Below are 14940 nucleotides of genomic sequence, written 5' to 3'. Positions count from 1 at the left end.
TCTACTGGTCATAAAATCCAGTGGATTCCACCCAATCCCACTCTCATCTGCCACTTCTCCCCCCCATACTCCTCGCCAATGTCCTGCTCCTGGACATGTCCTCTCCTTCCTGGATTCCCGCAGCAGCTCCAGGCTGGTCTTCCCGCCTTCTTAGCCCCAATCCCAATCCCACAGAGGAGACTCTGGGAGACTTTCCTGCTGAAGTCACTCTGCTTAACACCCCGTTACAGCTTCTCAGCAACGCCCCTTTACTCGGTTTATGAGGTCTTATTTATCTCCTCATCTCACTGCCTCTCTCCAAACCATCTGTTCCCACTCCAAGGAGGTCCTCCCCCATTTCTAGAATACACTCAAGTCACTGTCTCTTTGCAGATGCCTTTCTCACCTGCTTAGATTCCTCTCCCACGTCCTTTTCAGCCTCAGGGGCTGTTTATTTACTTCCTCCAAATAGCAGGAACTCCTGCCAGCCCCTCCCCCACCACAACTCAGTCGCCCCATAAGCTGGTTTTGTCACCTGGTCAAGTCGGTCGCCCCATGGGTGGCCTGGACTGGCGGCTTCCCGCCCTCAAACCTTGCCCTGGGACCTCCAGCAACCGCACCCCAGCTTTTCCCCCTCTTCCTTTGCTACCCCAGGGGCGCCTCCCTGAGCCCCCGACAGGCTTGGGTCCATCCCGCTTTGGTTCCACACGCTTAGGGCACGATGGACATTTCCTTCTAGCACAGTCCAGGACCCTCTGTTCCTGTGTGTCATTATCTGCCGGGCGACGGTCCCCCTTTCGGCACGTCCGCGCCGAGAGGGCCGGACCCCGTGTGCCCGCGGGGCGTCCCCAGGGCCCACGCGCGCCTGGCCGGCGCACAAATGAGTGAACGAGCTTGTGCATGAATGAGCGTCGGCCTGGAGGGCAGGCCCGGCCGCGCCGCCTCCCGGGGACCCCGCGCGGCGCCGGAAGCGGCCTGGCCGGCCCCCTCCCCGCAGCGCCCGCCGCCTTATCTCGGCGCTTTGGGGCCGCAGGAGGAGTCGCGGGCGCGCCGGGAGGGACGCGGCGGCGGCGGCATGGGCCGGGGGCCCCGGGGCGCGGGCCGCCCGCCTCGCCGCCTGCTGCCGCTCCTGCTGCTGCTCGGCCTGGCCCGCTGCGCGACCGCAGCGCCGGGGACGGACGGTGAGTGCGGGGAGGGGCGGGCGCGGCGCGGGGACCCCGCCAGGCCCCGCGGGGCCTCGACGACGCTGGGCGCGCCCGGGACGCGTCCCCGCCCCCGGGCCGGGCAGCGCGGAGCCGGGCGCGGAGCGCAGGTGCGGTCGCCCCGGCCGTTGGGGATCGGGAAGGCGGGGCTCAAAGAAGCAGGAGGGGCTCTGCGCGCGGGCTCTCCCGTCCCCACCCCGGGGCCGCGGGGAGACCGGTTTGGAGGTGGCCTTGCCAGCGCCCCCGGGAACCCGCGGCGAGGTGGGGGCTGGGCGCGAGCGGCGCCCGGGGGCAGAGCCGCCGGCGGGCGGTGGGAGGGCGTTCCGGCGGCGGCGTCACGCTTCCGGCTCGGGCCGGCTGTTGCACAGCAAATTCTAGACCCGCAGCAAGTTTCTTTCTGCCTTTTAAGTTTTTTTTCCCAGCTTTTTTTTCATCTTGATGAAGAACTAGATGGTAATATGGTGAGAAAAAAGTGTGAGGAAGGTTACAGGAATAAAGCATTCATTAATCCATTCATTCAACAGATGGTTCTTGTCTCCCTGTGCAGGATGTGAAGTCTTGGGGCCGGCCCTCCTTGAGTTCTTATTCTGGAGGAGCCGTGCAAGCAAATAATCCATTGCCAGGCAATTGGAGTAGTTTTGTGTTTTGGTTTTTGGGTGTTTCCCCTCTGTCAAACGCAGTGTGGAGTGTGACAGGAGTTGCACGCAGTATTCAGACATGTAGGGGAGGTGGCATTTACCCAAATAACTTTAATAGAAGGCAGTACACCATAAGTGCTCTGAGAAGGTGTGGGTGGTCAGAGGAGGGAAGGCGATTACGGCTACCGTGTTCCCCGGAAAATAAGGCCTAGCCGGATAATCAGCTCTAATGCGTCTTTTGGAGCAAAAATTAATATAAGACCCGGTCTTATTTTACTATAATATTAGACTGGGTCATAATATAATATAATAATATAATATTATAATATAATATAAAATATGTAATACAATACAATACCTGGTCTTATATTAATTTTTGCTCCAAAAGACGCATTAGAGCTGATTATCCGGCTAGGCCTTATTTTCGGGGAAACAGCTAGGGGAATCTGGTGGCCTCATGGATGAGGTGACCCTTTAACTAGACAATTAAGGATTGGTAAGGTATATGGAATATGAGGAATGTTTGGGTATGGGAAGATGAGGAAAAGGCATCCCAGCTCACAGCAGAGGGCACAGTCAGCTCTCCACAAATATGTGTAGAATGTATGAATTCCAGATGGAGGGGCGTTTGGGAGCCACACGAAGGCACAAAAGCATGGGGCCTGTAGTTCAGATTGACTGATAAGTAGAAGATGGGTGGGAAATGGGGGTGGAAAAGCAGACTGGATTTAACTAGAAGGTGGAGTGCTTTGACTGGCAGACCAAGGCATTTAGACTTAGCTGTTCCTGGACAGTGAGTGGGAAGCCATTGCAGGTTTTTGTACAGCGAGTGATATAAAAAGTTGAGCTTTCCACGAAGATGGCGCCTAAAGCACAGAAGGAAGCCCCTGCTCCTCCCAAAGTCGAAGCCAAAGCAAAGGCTTTGAAGGCAAAGAAAGCAGTCCTGAAAGGCCTCCATAGCCACAAAGAAAAAGAAGATCCGGATGTCATCCACCTTATGAAGGCCCAAGACACTACAGCTCCGAGGGCATCCTAAATACCTGGGAAGAGCGCCCCCTGGAGAAACAAGCTTGACCACTGTGCCATCATCACATTCTCCCTAACTACCGAGTCAGCCCTGAAGATGATAGAAGACAACGATACGCTGGTGTTCATTGTGGATGTCAAGGCCAACAAGCATCAGATCAGACAGGCCGGGAAGAAGCTCTAGGACATTGACGTGGCCAAGGTCAACACCCTGATCAGGCCCGAAGGAGAGAAGAAGGCATATATTCAATTGGCTTCTGACTATGATGCTTTGGATGTTGCCAACAAAATTGGGATCATCTAAACTGAGTCCAGCTGGCTAATTCTAAATACAAAATTTTTTCACTGTAAAAAAAAAAAGAAGTTGATATAGCTTCCTTAATAAAATCAAACACTGATCCTGAAGTGAAAGGGAACTTCATGTAAGGAGATGTGAGGGATATGAGCTCACACTCCTGTCCCCCCAAATTCTTTTCATGTTGGAACTTTTACCATCACTGGTGGGTGTTTCTCTTGATGGCTCAACTTTCTGAAGTGGCCATTTTTGCACATCAGATGCTCTGGTAGGCTTTCCAGCTTCCTTCCCTAAGTTGGTCTCTCATGGCAGTGTGCATAAACGCTTGTCAGTGCTTGGAGCCTATTTCAGAATCTTTGTGTTAAGACTGGCTCGAGAAACTACATTGTGGTGCAGTTGAACTGCTGGGCTAAGATAATTGAACAAAGTAACTCTCAGGTCATTCATCTGCAACTAATTAAAGGCTGTGGGGATGAATTGGGGGAAATGGAAGTCAGGGTTGCCTGATAGAACCTTCTCTTCCTGTGTAGGCATTCTCCTTTCATTTACAGTGTTGGAGAATCTGGTTATTAAGGGCAGGTTTCCTTACAATGGACAATGTGGGGAATGACTGGAGGCTTAGAGCCTGTGGGGACAGAGCCAGGAGTGCAGTTTCCAGGCTCTCGCCCTCACGTGGAAAGGTGTTGGCTCAGGTAGTAAATGGCCATCAACTGTGATTGGATGGCCATCAGCTGTGGCTAGTTGGCCGTCAGCTGTAACCAGTGAGCCATTGGCCACGAATATGACTGCTGTGGATAGCAGAAAAATGGGGGGCTAGCAAGAAGATGGTGGCTGTGCTAGCAAGAGCAGATTGCAATTAGCAAGTGAGATTGGTTAGCAGGAAGAAGTGGACGGTAGATGTGGATAGTGTGGCTCCTGTTTCCTGTGTCTCCAACCCAGCCACCAGCAAGAGCGGTGGTGTGACTCCCCTATCTGTGGCTCCGTGGGTGTTCCTTTTTGGCCTCCCCTTATCCTGCGTTCTTGTGTGGGGAGCGGGACCGGAGACCCCGCGTGACCCCGCGTGACAGAGCCATTGAGGAAGTTGTTACAATAGCTGGCTTAGCGGTCTGGGGACTGGCTCCACCGTATGACAGCAGAAGAGGACAGAATGTAGTTGATAAGGGGGAAGCAAGAGAGTCAGCCACCATCACTTACGTTTGTCAGAGACTCAAATGCAGGCAGGGGAGTATAAAAGCTTTATAGTGAAACAAAGGGGAAGGCTTCACGTGTGCCCTGGTTGGAGGATATTGGCATGGGGAAGTTGGAGGAGGCTTACTAACAGCAGGCTTCCTGTGTGATTGGTTAGAGGAGTGTGTTTGGCTGTCTCTGATCAGTCGTAAGTTGGAAGGCTGCAAGGTGGGGGGAGCAATAATCAGGGGAGCTGGCTGTTAAGTCCTGACCATTTGGGACCGATTGTTGCAGAGATTGTGGTTTGACTTTCTGGACTGATTGCTGTAGGTTGCGGGTCAGACTTCTACTTTTATATATGGTTTGGCCATTGTCCATTTGTATATTCAGTTTCTCAGTGGTAACATGTGCTGAATTACATTTAATTATTATCAAAGATGGTTCAGGGAGAAGAGTGGGGAGCCAAAGTCAGATGGCCTGAGTGTGAGGAAAGTGTGAGACACATAGTTGGTCCAGCAGAAGGGTGTTGGTTGGTGGGTGGGTGGGTGGGGTGCCACGCCTGAGGGGAACAGAGAGGTTAGGAATGGGGAGGAGGAGAAGAACCAGTCAGTCCTGTTTCCTAACCTTTCTCTGGCGTTGCAGTGAGTCAGGGAGTGGCTGGGGGACTTGTTGGCTCAGGCCTGGCTGGGGTTTGGAGGCCAGAGGAGGATGGGCAAGGGGCCTGGAGACCCTTGGGGGAGCCCTAGTGGAGAGGGTTGGGGAAGTTGTTCTGTATAAAGTGGACCTGACTTCACTAATCATGCATTTCATGGGCTTGGCCTTCACTCTCGCCGTGAGTCACAGCATGTTCACTCGTCAGAGCAGGGAAGGGGAGGAAAAAGGAAAAGTAGAGGGAGGGAATTCTTTTGGAATGACCTACAGTTGCTCAAAGTAAGGGAGTAGTGTTAGAGCCAAGGAAGGTCCTCACTGTGGCCTGTCTTCCACCCTCCGGGACTCGGCTCTGGGCATGTTCTCAGCCTTCTGGTCAAATCCTAAAATGGGCTCCTAAGGTCTTTGCTGCCCCAGGTAGCAAGTGGCCTATTGGTCTCAACTCCACAGAGGAGGCAGGGTGAACGAATGGCCAGATTATAAAAAAGTGTACAGCCTGCTCCAGAGTGTGAGACAGTCTGTTAGTGGGTGACATGCAGGACATGTACCTAGGGTGTGGCCTAAATGAAGGGCTACTTAACTCAAAACTCAAAAGTATCAGAGTAGGGGCACTCGGTGCGGGTTGGTTCCTGGTCTGGAGGCCAGGGGTGAGGGCCCCCCTGCAAGTTGGTCTTGATCAAACAGGAAAGTTGACAGGAAATGGCAAAAAGGCAAAAGGAAGCTGAGGGCCCTATAACCAATTTGCAGGAGGAAATGTCACAGGTTCTTGGGGAATGTCAGTTCTGGGTTGGGGTGGGAAGGGAAATATAAGATGGTTCACATTGCCCTCCACGGATTAAATTGCTTGAAAGAGTAGAGTGCTCTCTGTCTTGGAGGATTGTAAAGCAGAGGCTGTGTTTTTGCTTGTTTCTGTCAGGGATGTTGGAGAGGAGAGTATATGAGGTTTCTAAAGTTCCTTCTCTGGAATTTGATTCAATCTCTTAAGAGCAATGCAATTTTACGTTGTGTTGTAGAAGACTGGAGAGTGCTTTCTCTTCCTGAGTTTGGGGCCCCCTTTGCTCCTTGGGTCATTTGATCTGTTTGCACATGTCTCCACAAGTTTGAGAGACAGGATCTCATGAAGGTTGTGCCATGGATTTATTGGTCTAACTGTGAATGGCTGGGGATTAGATTAAGATTCACATTTGAGCACTCCATTTGTGCTTTTAAACTAACTTCTTCCCTTGGCAGTGGACAAAATCCTTTCATTGTATTGTCCAAGTCCATCTGCTGTTATTTCAGAAGTGCCTTTAAGTTGTGGCTTGCATGTTGAAATAAGGAGCAAGCGGAGTTTGCTCAGGCTGGCAGCCACCGTGCCATCTGAGGTGGGGGTTTACTTGGTGTGCGGTGGAGAGGAGGGATGGGTGAGAACTGAAAATCTGAGGAAGCTGAACTTCCAACTTCTGAGTCAGGTATTGCTTCGGAGGCTGGGAGGGTGTGGGGAAGGAAGGGAGTGATTATGCAAAATAAGATTCTAGGGTTCCTAGAATATCAGCCCATGAACAGGTTGGCAGCCGTCCACACAAAAATGTAGCTTTGGGTTTTGAGTTTTTGTATCCCATCACTCTCTTCATGAGTATAATTGGGAGTTCGCTAGTTGTTGGTACCTTCATTTCTTCATTAACCAAGAGTGGTTGAGTGGTGGTTATAAAACGTGTAACATATTTTTTTTGTTGCAAAGAATAACATCACAAAAATACATTTGCTTTACATGTATTAGCTCATTTACACAAATTCTCACAACCACCATAGGAAGTAGGTTTTATTAGTATGCCCGTATTACAGATTTACAGGAAACTGAGGCATAGGGATTTTCAAGGATTGCAGTTAGCAAGGGGCAGTCCAGGACTGTAATCTCTCTCTTAACCCTGCTCTTAACCACTATGACAAATACCAGGCACTGCAACTTGATTGACTTGTTTCTAACAATAACAATACGGAAAGAGACATAAATATTCATGTAAATTATCTCTTTGTCAAGTGCTTTAGAGCTCATACAGCATTTCTGTTTCTCGTTTAATCCTTCCAACACGATCTCCATCTCACAGACTAAAAGTGGAAGACTGACAGTTTAACTTGCCTAAGATCACAGAAGCAGGGAGCGAGAGAGAAGACGCCAGCCTAGGTCTCCTTCTCTCATTGTTGAATGTGACTAAAGCTGGCTTAGTCCCTGCACAGTGGAGAAGGGAAATGAATCTAGGGTGGGAGCCTGAACAATAATAATAAGTACTCGTCAGGCCTTTCCTCCTCTTCTGTTTTCTGCCAGTAATTCTAGGCATCCCTGGGACGGGCAGGGGTGCCCCTCACCTCTGCAACAGTTTCCTCAGCCACCTCTCTGCTCTCCTGAACAGAGTATTCTGATGACAAAACCAGAGTCATCCTTGACGTGGATGTGAACCTGACACAATTCCTCCTCAGGTTATATAGCCGAGGCATGTGATCTTTGTATTGGCCTGGAGAGTTCCTCTCCCTGGGGTTCTCTCAGTCCCGTTGGTCCCAGTGCTGTGCTATGTATGCACAGACTTGGTGAAAGACTTCTTCAGTACTGCTTTTACCTTCCTCAGGGTTCTGCCCCACGTCCTGGAGGTTCAGGTAGATGTGCAATGCAATGTATAGTGTGGTCCAGCTGGGAGCTTTTAGACATGCCGATTCTCAGACCCCATCCACACCTACTGAATCAGAATCTCTGGGCATTCTGTTTTAACAAGCTCTCCAGGTAGAGTGACTAGCTGTCTCTATTTGCACTGAATTGAGGGGTTTCCCAGGACACAGGACAGATTGGTCACGCTATCTGCAGGTGATTCTTCACTGAGCCGGGGACTGTTGAGCAATGACCACTGTGTGTGATCAGAAACAGCCCCTCCCCCCATCTGTCTGGGCTCTCCCTGCCCCTTTGTTTAGGAGAAGTTTTTTTTGTTTTTTTTCCTTCACATGAGGCTACTTGGTCCTTCAAGCATTAAAACTCAGAGGGCTGCCCTATAAAGCCCTGATGACCAGGCTAATCATGGCTGAATAAGTAGCTTCCGCTGAGGCCCCTCTTCCTCTGGAAACCACTTTCTCTTCTGCAGGTGGTCTGAGAAGTCTTTGGTTGCCTGGCGCACATCTTGCCTTTTTTGCTGGTATGGAGAACAAACATTTATTATTGAACCAAACATACCAGGTACTGTCCTTGGGGTTACACTTAGACTAAATTATTCTTAATGGGTCATTAAAACAGGTATCCTGAGGATGAAGTGTCAGAACATTAGTGGGAAAGGGCCAGTTAAACCCTGCTACTCAAATGCGGTGCATCTGGGCGCTTGTTAGAAATGCGATATATGGGGCCCTACTCCAAACAACTGAATCAGAACCTGCAGTTAACAAGATCCTCAGGTAATTTGAATGCATTGTAAAATGTGAGATGCCCAAAGCCCTTGTTTTACAGATGAAAAAAAACTGAGACCCTGGTGGGTTAAGTGATTTGCTAAAAGTCACGCAATGAATTCGACTCAGATTTAGGATCCAGTTATAACTAATGTGCTTTCCCTCTGAACTGGGCTGCCTTCCCACGAGGCCATATTTTGTTTGGTTCTATCTTTTGAATGAAGTTGAACTTAATTCACTGTATTAAAAACAAAAACTTTAACTTCTGCCCTTCACTGGTTTAGACGGGACTTCCTTTAATTTATGAGTGGGTGGCATTACTTTGTTTCTTTTCTGTTTTTTTGATTATTAGATTTACTCAACAGTTCTATGAAGTAATTATTTTCCACCTGATGTAAGTTTCTGGAATTGGTTGTATATAAACATGGCCATCTTTATAAAGACAAGTATTCCATAAAAGAAAAAGGCCAAACGTTTTCCCGTTTTTTTGTTGAGTTCATTAGCATGGTGTTTATATATGTTATTGCACTAGACACACACGCTGTGCAGAATGTTCATTACGTGGTTGATCACAGCTGGGCTTGTAGACTTGACCCAGGATCCATTATTTAAAAAGGATCTGTGGTGTCAAATGGTTGCTGGGCTTACGGCGATCACTTCTTTAGGTATATAAATGTTGAATACCTATGGTGTACACCTGAAATGAATATAGTGTATGTTAGCTGTATTTTAATAAAAATTAAAAAGAAAGTACTTCCAGGATTTTGGTTGCATGTGATGATGATTTGACAGCGTCCCTATGGAATGGTTTTAAAATGTGTGTTAAAATGTCAAAGTGGTTACATATATTTAACCCATATTGATGACATTTTCTCCAGGTGGTAAAACTCTATCTTCTGCCGAGTTAGTGAGGGGAATCTGAGCATTTAACTACTCCTTATCCATATTTTCAAGAACTTTCAGCCCTATCCCTTAGGCTTGCCTTCCTCAGTACTCGGTGACCCCCAATTCCCGACTCTTTTGGGGTTGGCTTTTAGTTCTTCCTCTCTCTCAATTTCCATATGTCCACCTCTTCCATCTTCTGAAATACTGTTAACGTCCTTCACCTGCTATCGTCTCTCCCAAGCTTTATACCTTCCTGGTCCTTGATGTCATTGTTTGGGGGGTGAGGGAGGTTGAGAGTATATTAAATCTGTGCTGTTTAACTGGAAGTCTTTCATTTGTAATTGAAAACATCTTTTTTTTTTTTTTTTTTAGTTTTATTTTATTTTATTTTATTTTTTACATCCCTCACACCGTGAACCCCCCTTCCCCCAAGAAAACATCTTTTATGTACTTTTTGTTACAAGCTATTTCTTATTCCTAACTTTGTGTGTTGGTCCATGCTCTTTCTGAGTTCTGTCACCAGTCTTGAGTTTTGACTACTGGTCTTTATGATGGACTGACTTTGGGACAGTTTTCTTTTCTTTTCTTTTTTTTAAAAAATGAATTTGAATATACTTTCTAAATCTTAACGTATATATATGTATATATATGTATACACACATAATATATATAAATATAAATAAATAAATATATATATCTTTACCAATTCCTAACCCCCCCATAAACCTCTATTTTTTTGTTTTTCATCTTTTTAAAGCTTCCTGCATTAAAATTCTAGGTTTTTTTCCCTCTGGTGGCCTGCTTTTCTTTCTCTCTTTTAAAATATAAAAACATATAAAACTCAAAATTTCTGGAGTAGATCATTTTTTTTTAATATCTGGTATTAAACATTTCAATTTTGAAAATCCTCTCCGTCCCAAGAATTATTTAGGAGAGTGTTCTGTCGTTTCAAAGTAGGTTTTCTTTTGGGGATACTAGTCTTATGTTATATTTTGTAGTTTTATTACATTATTACATGGTAGTCAGTATGACTTCTACAAGTTCTACTTTTTTGAAATTTGTTGTAGTTTTCTTTATGGTCTGGGTATGATACATTTTGTAAATATTCCATGGTTAATTTGATATTACTTAGTGACAAGTAGTGGTCTGTCTCATTTCTGCGTTATCTTTTGTTTTTCAAAAAAAAAAAAAAAGCAAGCATGGTTAAGAGTATTTAGAAATCTCCCCTCTCGGTTGGTTTCTTGCCTGGAGCAGCCTGAGGGCGAAGTCTTTATTACCTGGGGCCAAGACTGAGATGAAATTCCATGCTGAAAGGTTCTCCTTACTGGGCCACTCCTGAAATTACAGACACTGAGAATGCAACACAATATCCTACCAGCCTCTGGTAGGAATTCTTGTTTGATCTTGGGCCATATATCACCATCTGGTAGATTTGGGAGTTTCAGGAATTTTAGCCCCAAACATTTTTGCTGCTTATCTAAATAACTGGGATCTGGTCATCTAGCTGGGACCTGGCTGTTATCTCACTGGCATTTTAAACACCTTCACTGTTTCCCTAAAAGGAAAATGGGTAGGGGGTAATAGACAAATTCTCCCCTCCATTCGCTTTTTGAATTGTAGCAAGTAGGATTGCAGGTTCCTTTATCCAGTTGGTTAATAAAAATAAATCGAATGTTTATACTGTACAAATAATAGCCTGTGGACAAATAACATAATTCGTGTCCTTGAGAATCTCATTCATAATACCAAGCTGGGAAGACAGAGCTGACATATAATATAATCAGGGACTAACATGGCTGATATGGCAATATACAAGTGTTAGGGGAAGCACAGAGGGAGATGCATTTAATTTTCTTCAATAATGGAGGAATGGGGAAGACCTCAGGGAGAATGTGACATTTAAGTTGGGTCTTGAAGTAGGAATAGGTGCTAGCTGGACAAAGAAGGAGGGATAGGCATGCTAATTGAAGGGAACATCATGCCTATGGCATAAAATGTGACAGTGGAGAACACGTATGGGAAAAAGTAGTCGGCCTCCTGCCCAGGGACTACTGGTGTGTGGTTTGGGTTTGGGAACAGTTCAGTTGGAGGAGTTAGCCTAGGGTTATACAGTTAAGAGCATTAATTGCCAGGTGGAGGAATTTGCACTCTATTCTGTGGGCCGTGAGTACTCATTGTAAGTTTTAATGATGGGATCAGATCCTTATTTTTCCTTTTTTTAAAATTTATGTTTTGTTTTTCAAGGATCAGATCCTTTTTAATTTTGATATTCAAATTTTGGTTCTCCATTGTAAATGTTTACTACCCAAAATACGATTCGTCTAAAGTAGGTGATTGAATTGTTCTTTTCCTGAAATATACAATTTATGATTCAGGTTTAGACATCTGTGCCACGTGTCATGAACACGCTACCTGCAAACAAAGAGAAGGGAAGAAGATGTGTATTTGCAAGTATGGATTTGTGGGCAACGGGAGGATTAAATGTGTCGGTAAGTTAATTGAAAAGTTGACACAAGAAATAAGATTCTCTGGTGTTAAGGAGTTGACTGTCCTTGGGGGGGAAACATTGTTATTTTGTTCACATGTTTTTATTAACAAGAACTTGTGTCAATTATAATAAGTCTTTGTTTTAGTGTTTGGACAGATCCTTTCTCTAGTGTTTCCAGGGAACTAGCCCTCATGTTAGAGGTCATTGAACTTGAGTCTCTGGAAACTCTCTGACCGAACAAATTTGAAATCTGTTTCAAATCTTGAGTTTAACTTAACAACACCAGTGAATGTTGCCTTTATTAATTTCTCTGGTTCTTTTGGTATAAAACTATTTATATTCGTACCATGAGAAAAAACAAAACACAATTGCTTGTTAGACTTTTAGGCTGTTTGATGAAATACTGTTGCTTTGAGTCTTATGTCTATCAGAATCGATCCTCCATTTTTTTTTTTTTTTGTAATTAAGAGCTTTTGGATGACTTGAAAAAAAACACACCAAGACCTTCAGGTTAGAAACATCAGATTGTTTTTTGCCTCATGGCATCCACCATGACACAATCCAGTTTCAGGCCCAATTCAGAGAGAGGGAGAGTTTCACAGCAACTTCTTAAGAGTGAATGTAATATAACCAGTTTCCTCCCAGCAGCTTTCTTATGTCCAGTAAAAATATTGATAGTTTTGCCTTGAGGTTGTGGATTGACAGTGTATACAACTTTGTTGTGATATCTTTGTTTGTTTGTTTTTTCTTCTCTTAAAAAACCCAACAACTCAGTTTTGAATTCATAACGTCACATCCTGCTTCACAGACACAAGCTTTCACACACCACTGGCAATTCCAGCAGGCGGGAGTTGTGCCTTCTTTGACCCCCTCTCTCTAGGATTTTGCCCATGAGAATTGTGGTTGTAGCTGTCCTGCAGCCTGAGGTTCCTAAGGGAATTTCTCCTACCCTGTCCTTCTCCACCACTCCTAGCAGGGGCTTGGAAACAAAGTTAGAGTTGAGGAGCGTGGATTATCCTTTTCTGCTCCCTGCCCTAATGAGGGCCTCCTCCCAGGAAAGCTTCCTGCCCTATTGAGTGCTCTGTGACTTCTGCACAACAGAAACGTCTCCTAATGGAAGTAGAGGGCTTTATTAATTTAGGTGGTATTTGCCCCCAAACACTAGACACTGCGTATGCCGGTACTTGGTCCACTGAAACTGTGCCACACGTTACAGGTGAGCTTATGCCTGTGCCAGAGATTGAGAACATGGTAAGCCAAGGGACCTCAGAGTTCCACGGTCTCCTACATGTCCCTTCTGCTGAAGTCTGCAGGGGAGATATGCCTCAGAAACAATGGCAGGGATGGCAAAGGACGGGATATCCCTGTTGATGGGCCGCTGGGCTGTGTCTGAAACCTGCATGCAGTGCTCAGTAAGCTGGCCTGGACACTTGGCCATGGCTCCAGGGCCCCTTCTGTCTCTCTAAGTGCTCGTGCACATTTTACCACAGACAGTTTTCACCATGAATCGTGCTCCAGGTTCAATTAAATTTTAACAAAGGTAATGCAAGAAAAATGGGGGGGAAAAAGGACACCACATTTCTTTTTTCTTTTTTCTTTTTTGAGTTAGCAGGAATTGAATGCAATTGTGAGAGGCAATGGAATTGCTTCAAGGGAATCACTGCTGTAATAAAATGAACAAACAGAAAAACTCCGGTTCATAAGTTGATGATCTCCCTCCTGCCATCCCCCTGCTCCCCCAAAATAGCTGGAACGGTCACCTCTAAAAGGGTGCTTAAGAAATTGGTCGCAGGAGTTTCCTCTGATGGTAGAGGCTAGGGCAGAGTTGGCACATTTTGGCCTGAGGGCCAGATTTGGCTGCTGCCTGTTTTTGTAAATAGAGTTTTATTAGAACACAGCATTGTTCATTTGTTTACCTATTGTCTATGGCTGCTTTCAGGCTTCAAAAGCATGGCTGAGCAGTTATAACCAGGGACTTATGACTGGCCCTTCACAGCAAAAGTTTGCTGACCCCTGGGCGAGAGGATAGAGATGGGAGGGAGATTTACTTTCATTTTGTATCTATGTCAAACTATTGAATTAAAAATACTTAGGGCAGGCTTTTGTGGACTCATCAAGCATCCCCATATTCCAGCTCGACCTCCCTGGTGACTAATATCTTCACATGGGTCATTGATATTAGCAGGAGCTGTTCCTGCCACAGTATTAGCCCTGCTCCCGGATGAGGTTTACGCACTAATTCCATTGTGTTTCCTGGTAACTCAGAAGTCACAAATTTTCCAGTTAATCACTGAATGTAAAATCGCCCTACTCTGGCTTTCATGAAAAAGGAAGAAGAATGGCTGAGCTGGAAAAGTGGGATGCTGCCAGATTTGTTTCCCCAGGCCTATGACACGACCTTTTTAAGTGTGGAAAAGTTCAAAATGAATCCCCTTCTCCCAGTCTTCCAGTAAGATGGATTGCCAGGTCGAGATGTCTGATTTCAGTCGTGGTTTCATACACACCTAGTGCATGACGACGAGAGGCCTATGTCCTGTAGTCTGAGAAGCATAGTAACAGGAAAAGAGGCCAGGGAAACATTAACATTGTCACAGAATACCGATTCCCAAATCCATAGCAGAGGAGAACAGCATGGGGTGCTGAACATGGAATGGACTGATAGCCCTTCCTCTGTGTTGTCTCAATGTATCAACAGATAAAAATGAGTGCCAGTTTGGGGCCACCGTGGTCTGTGGGAACCACACATCTTGCCACAACACGCCTGGAGGCTTTTATTGCATTTGCCTAGAAGGATATCGAGCCACAAACAACAACAAGACATTCATTCCCAATGATGGCACCTTTTGCACAGGTACTCACAGAGGGGGCTGCAGGGATGGCAGCTTGGTGATGTCTGGACGGTATGTGGGGTGTGGAAGACGGAGAGGGCAGGGCTGGGGGAGGGTGTGGTGCAAAGGAGGGACTCTTCCCGTAAGAATATCTATGAGGGAGATTTGGACATGGACTGAGTATGAGTTAATATTAGGGAGTTATTGTTAATTTTGTTTGATGAGATACTAGTATTGTGGTATTTGGGATAATATTCTTATTTTGGGAGATGCATGCTAAAGTATCTAGGCATGTTATTATGAAGCATCAGGAAGCATCTAATGTTATTCTATCTGTAAGGCACTTTTTTTTTTCTGTAAGGTACTTTAAATGGCAAAATGT

General features: G+C 45.9%; 1 protein-coding gene across 2 annotated transcripts in view; it reads left to right on the top strand.

Moving 5' to 3' along the window:
• The first annotated feature begins 1020 nt into the window (after positions 1-1020).
• Positions 1021-14940, top strand: part of SUSD1 (sushi domain containing 1) — a 113057-nt gene continuing 99137 nt past the window's right edge. For both annotated transcript variants that reach the window (XM_081067550.1, XM_081067549.1), the window contains exons 1-3: positions 1021-1160; positions 11618-11731; positions 14426-14581. In XM_081067550.1, coding sequence (XP_080923676.1) covers positions 1055-1160; positions 11618-11731; positions 14426-14581 — 376 coding nt within the window. In that variant the 5' untranslated portion in view covers positions 1021-1054. The remainder of the gene's footprint in view (positions 1161-11617; positions 11732-14425; positions 14582-14940) is intronic.

The sequence above is a fragment of the Rhinolophus hipposideros genome (assembly GCF_964194185.1).
Source record: "Rhinolophus hipposideros genome assembly, chromosome: 11".
Lineage (NCBI taxonomy): Eukaryota > Metazoa > Chordata > Mammalia > Chiroptera > Rhinolophidae > Rhinolophus > Rhinolophus hipposideros.
This window is presented reverse-complemented; position numbering and strand designations above follow the sequence as displayed.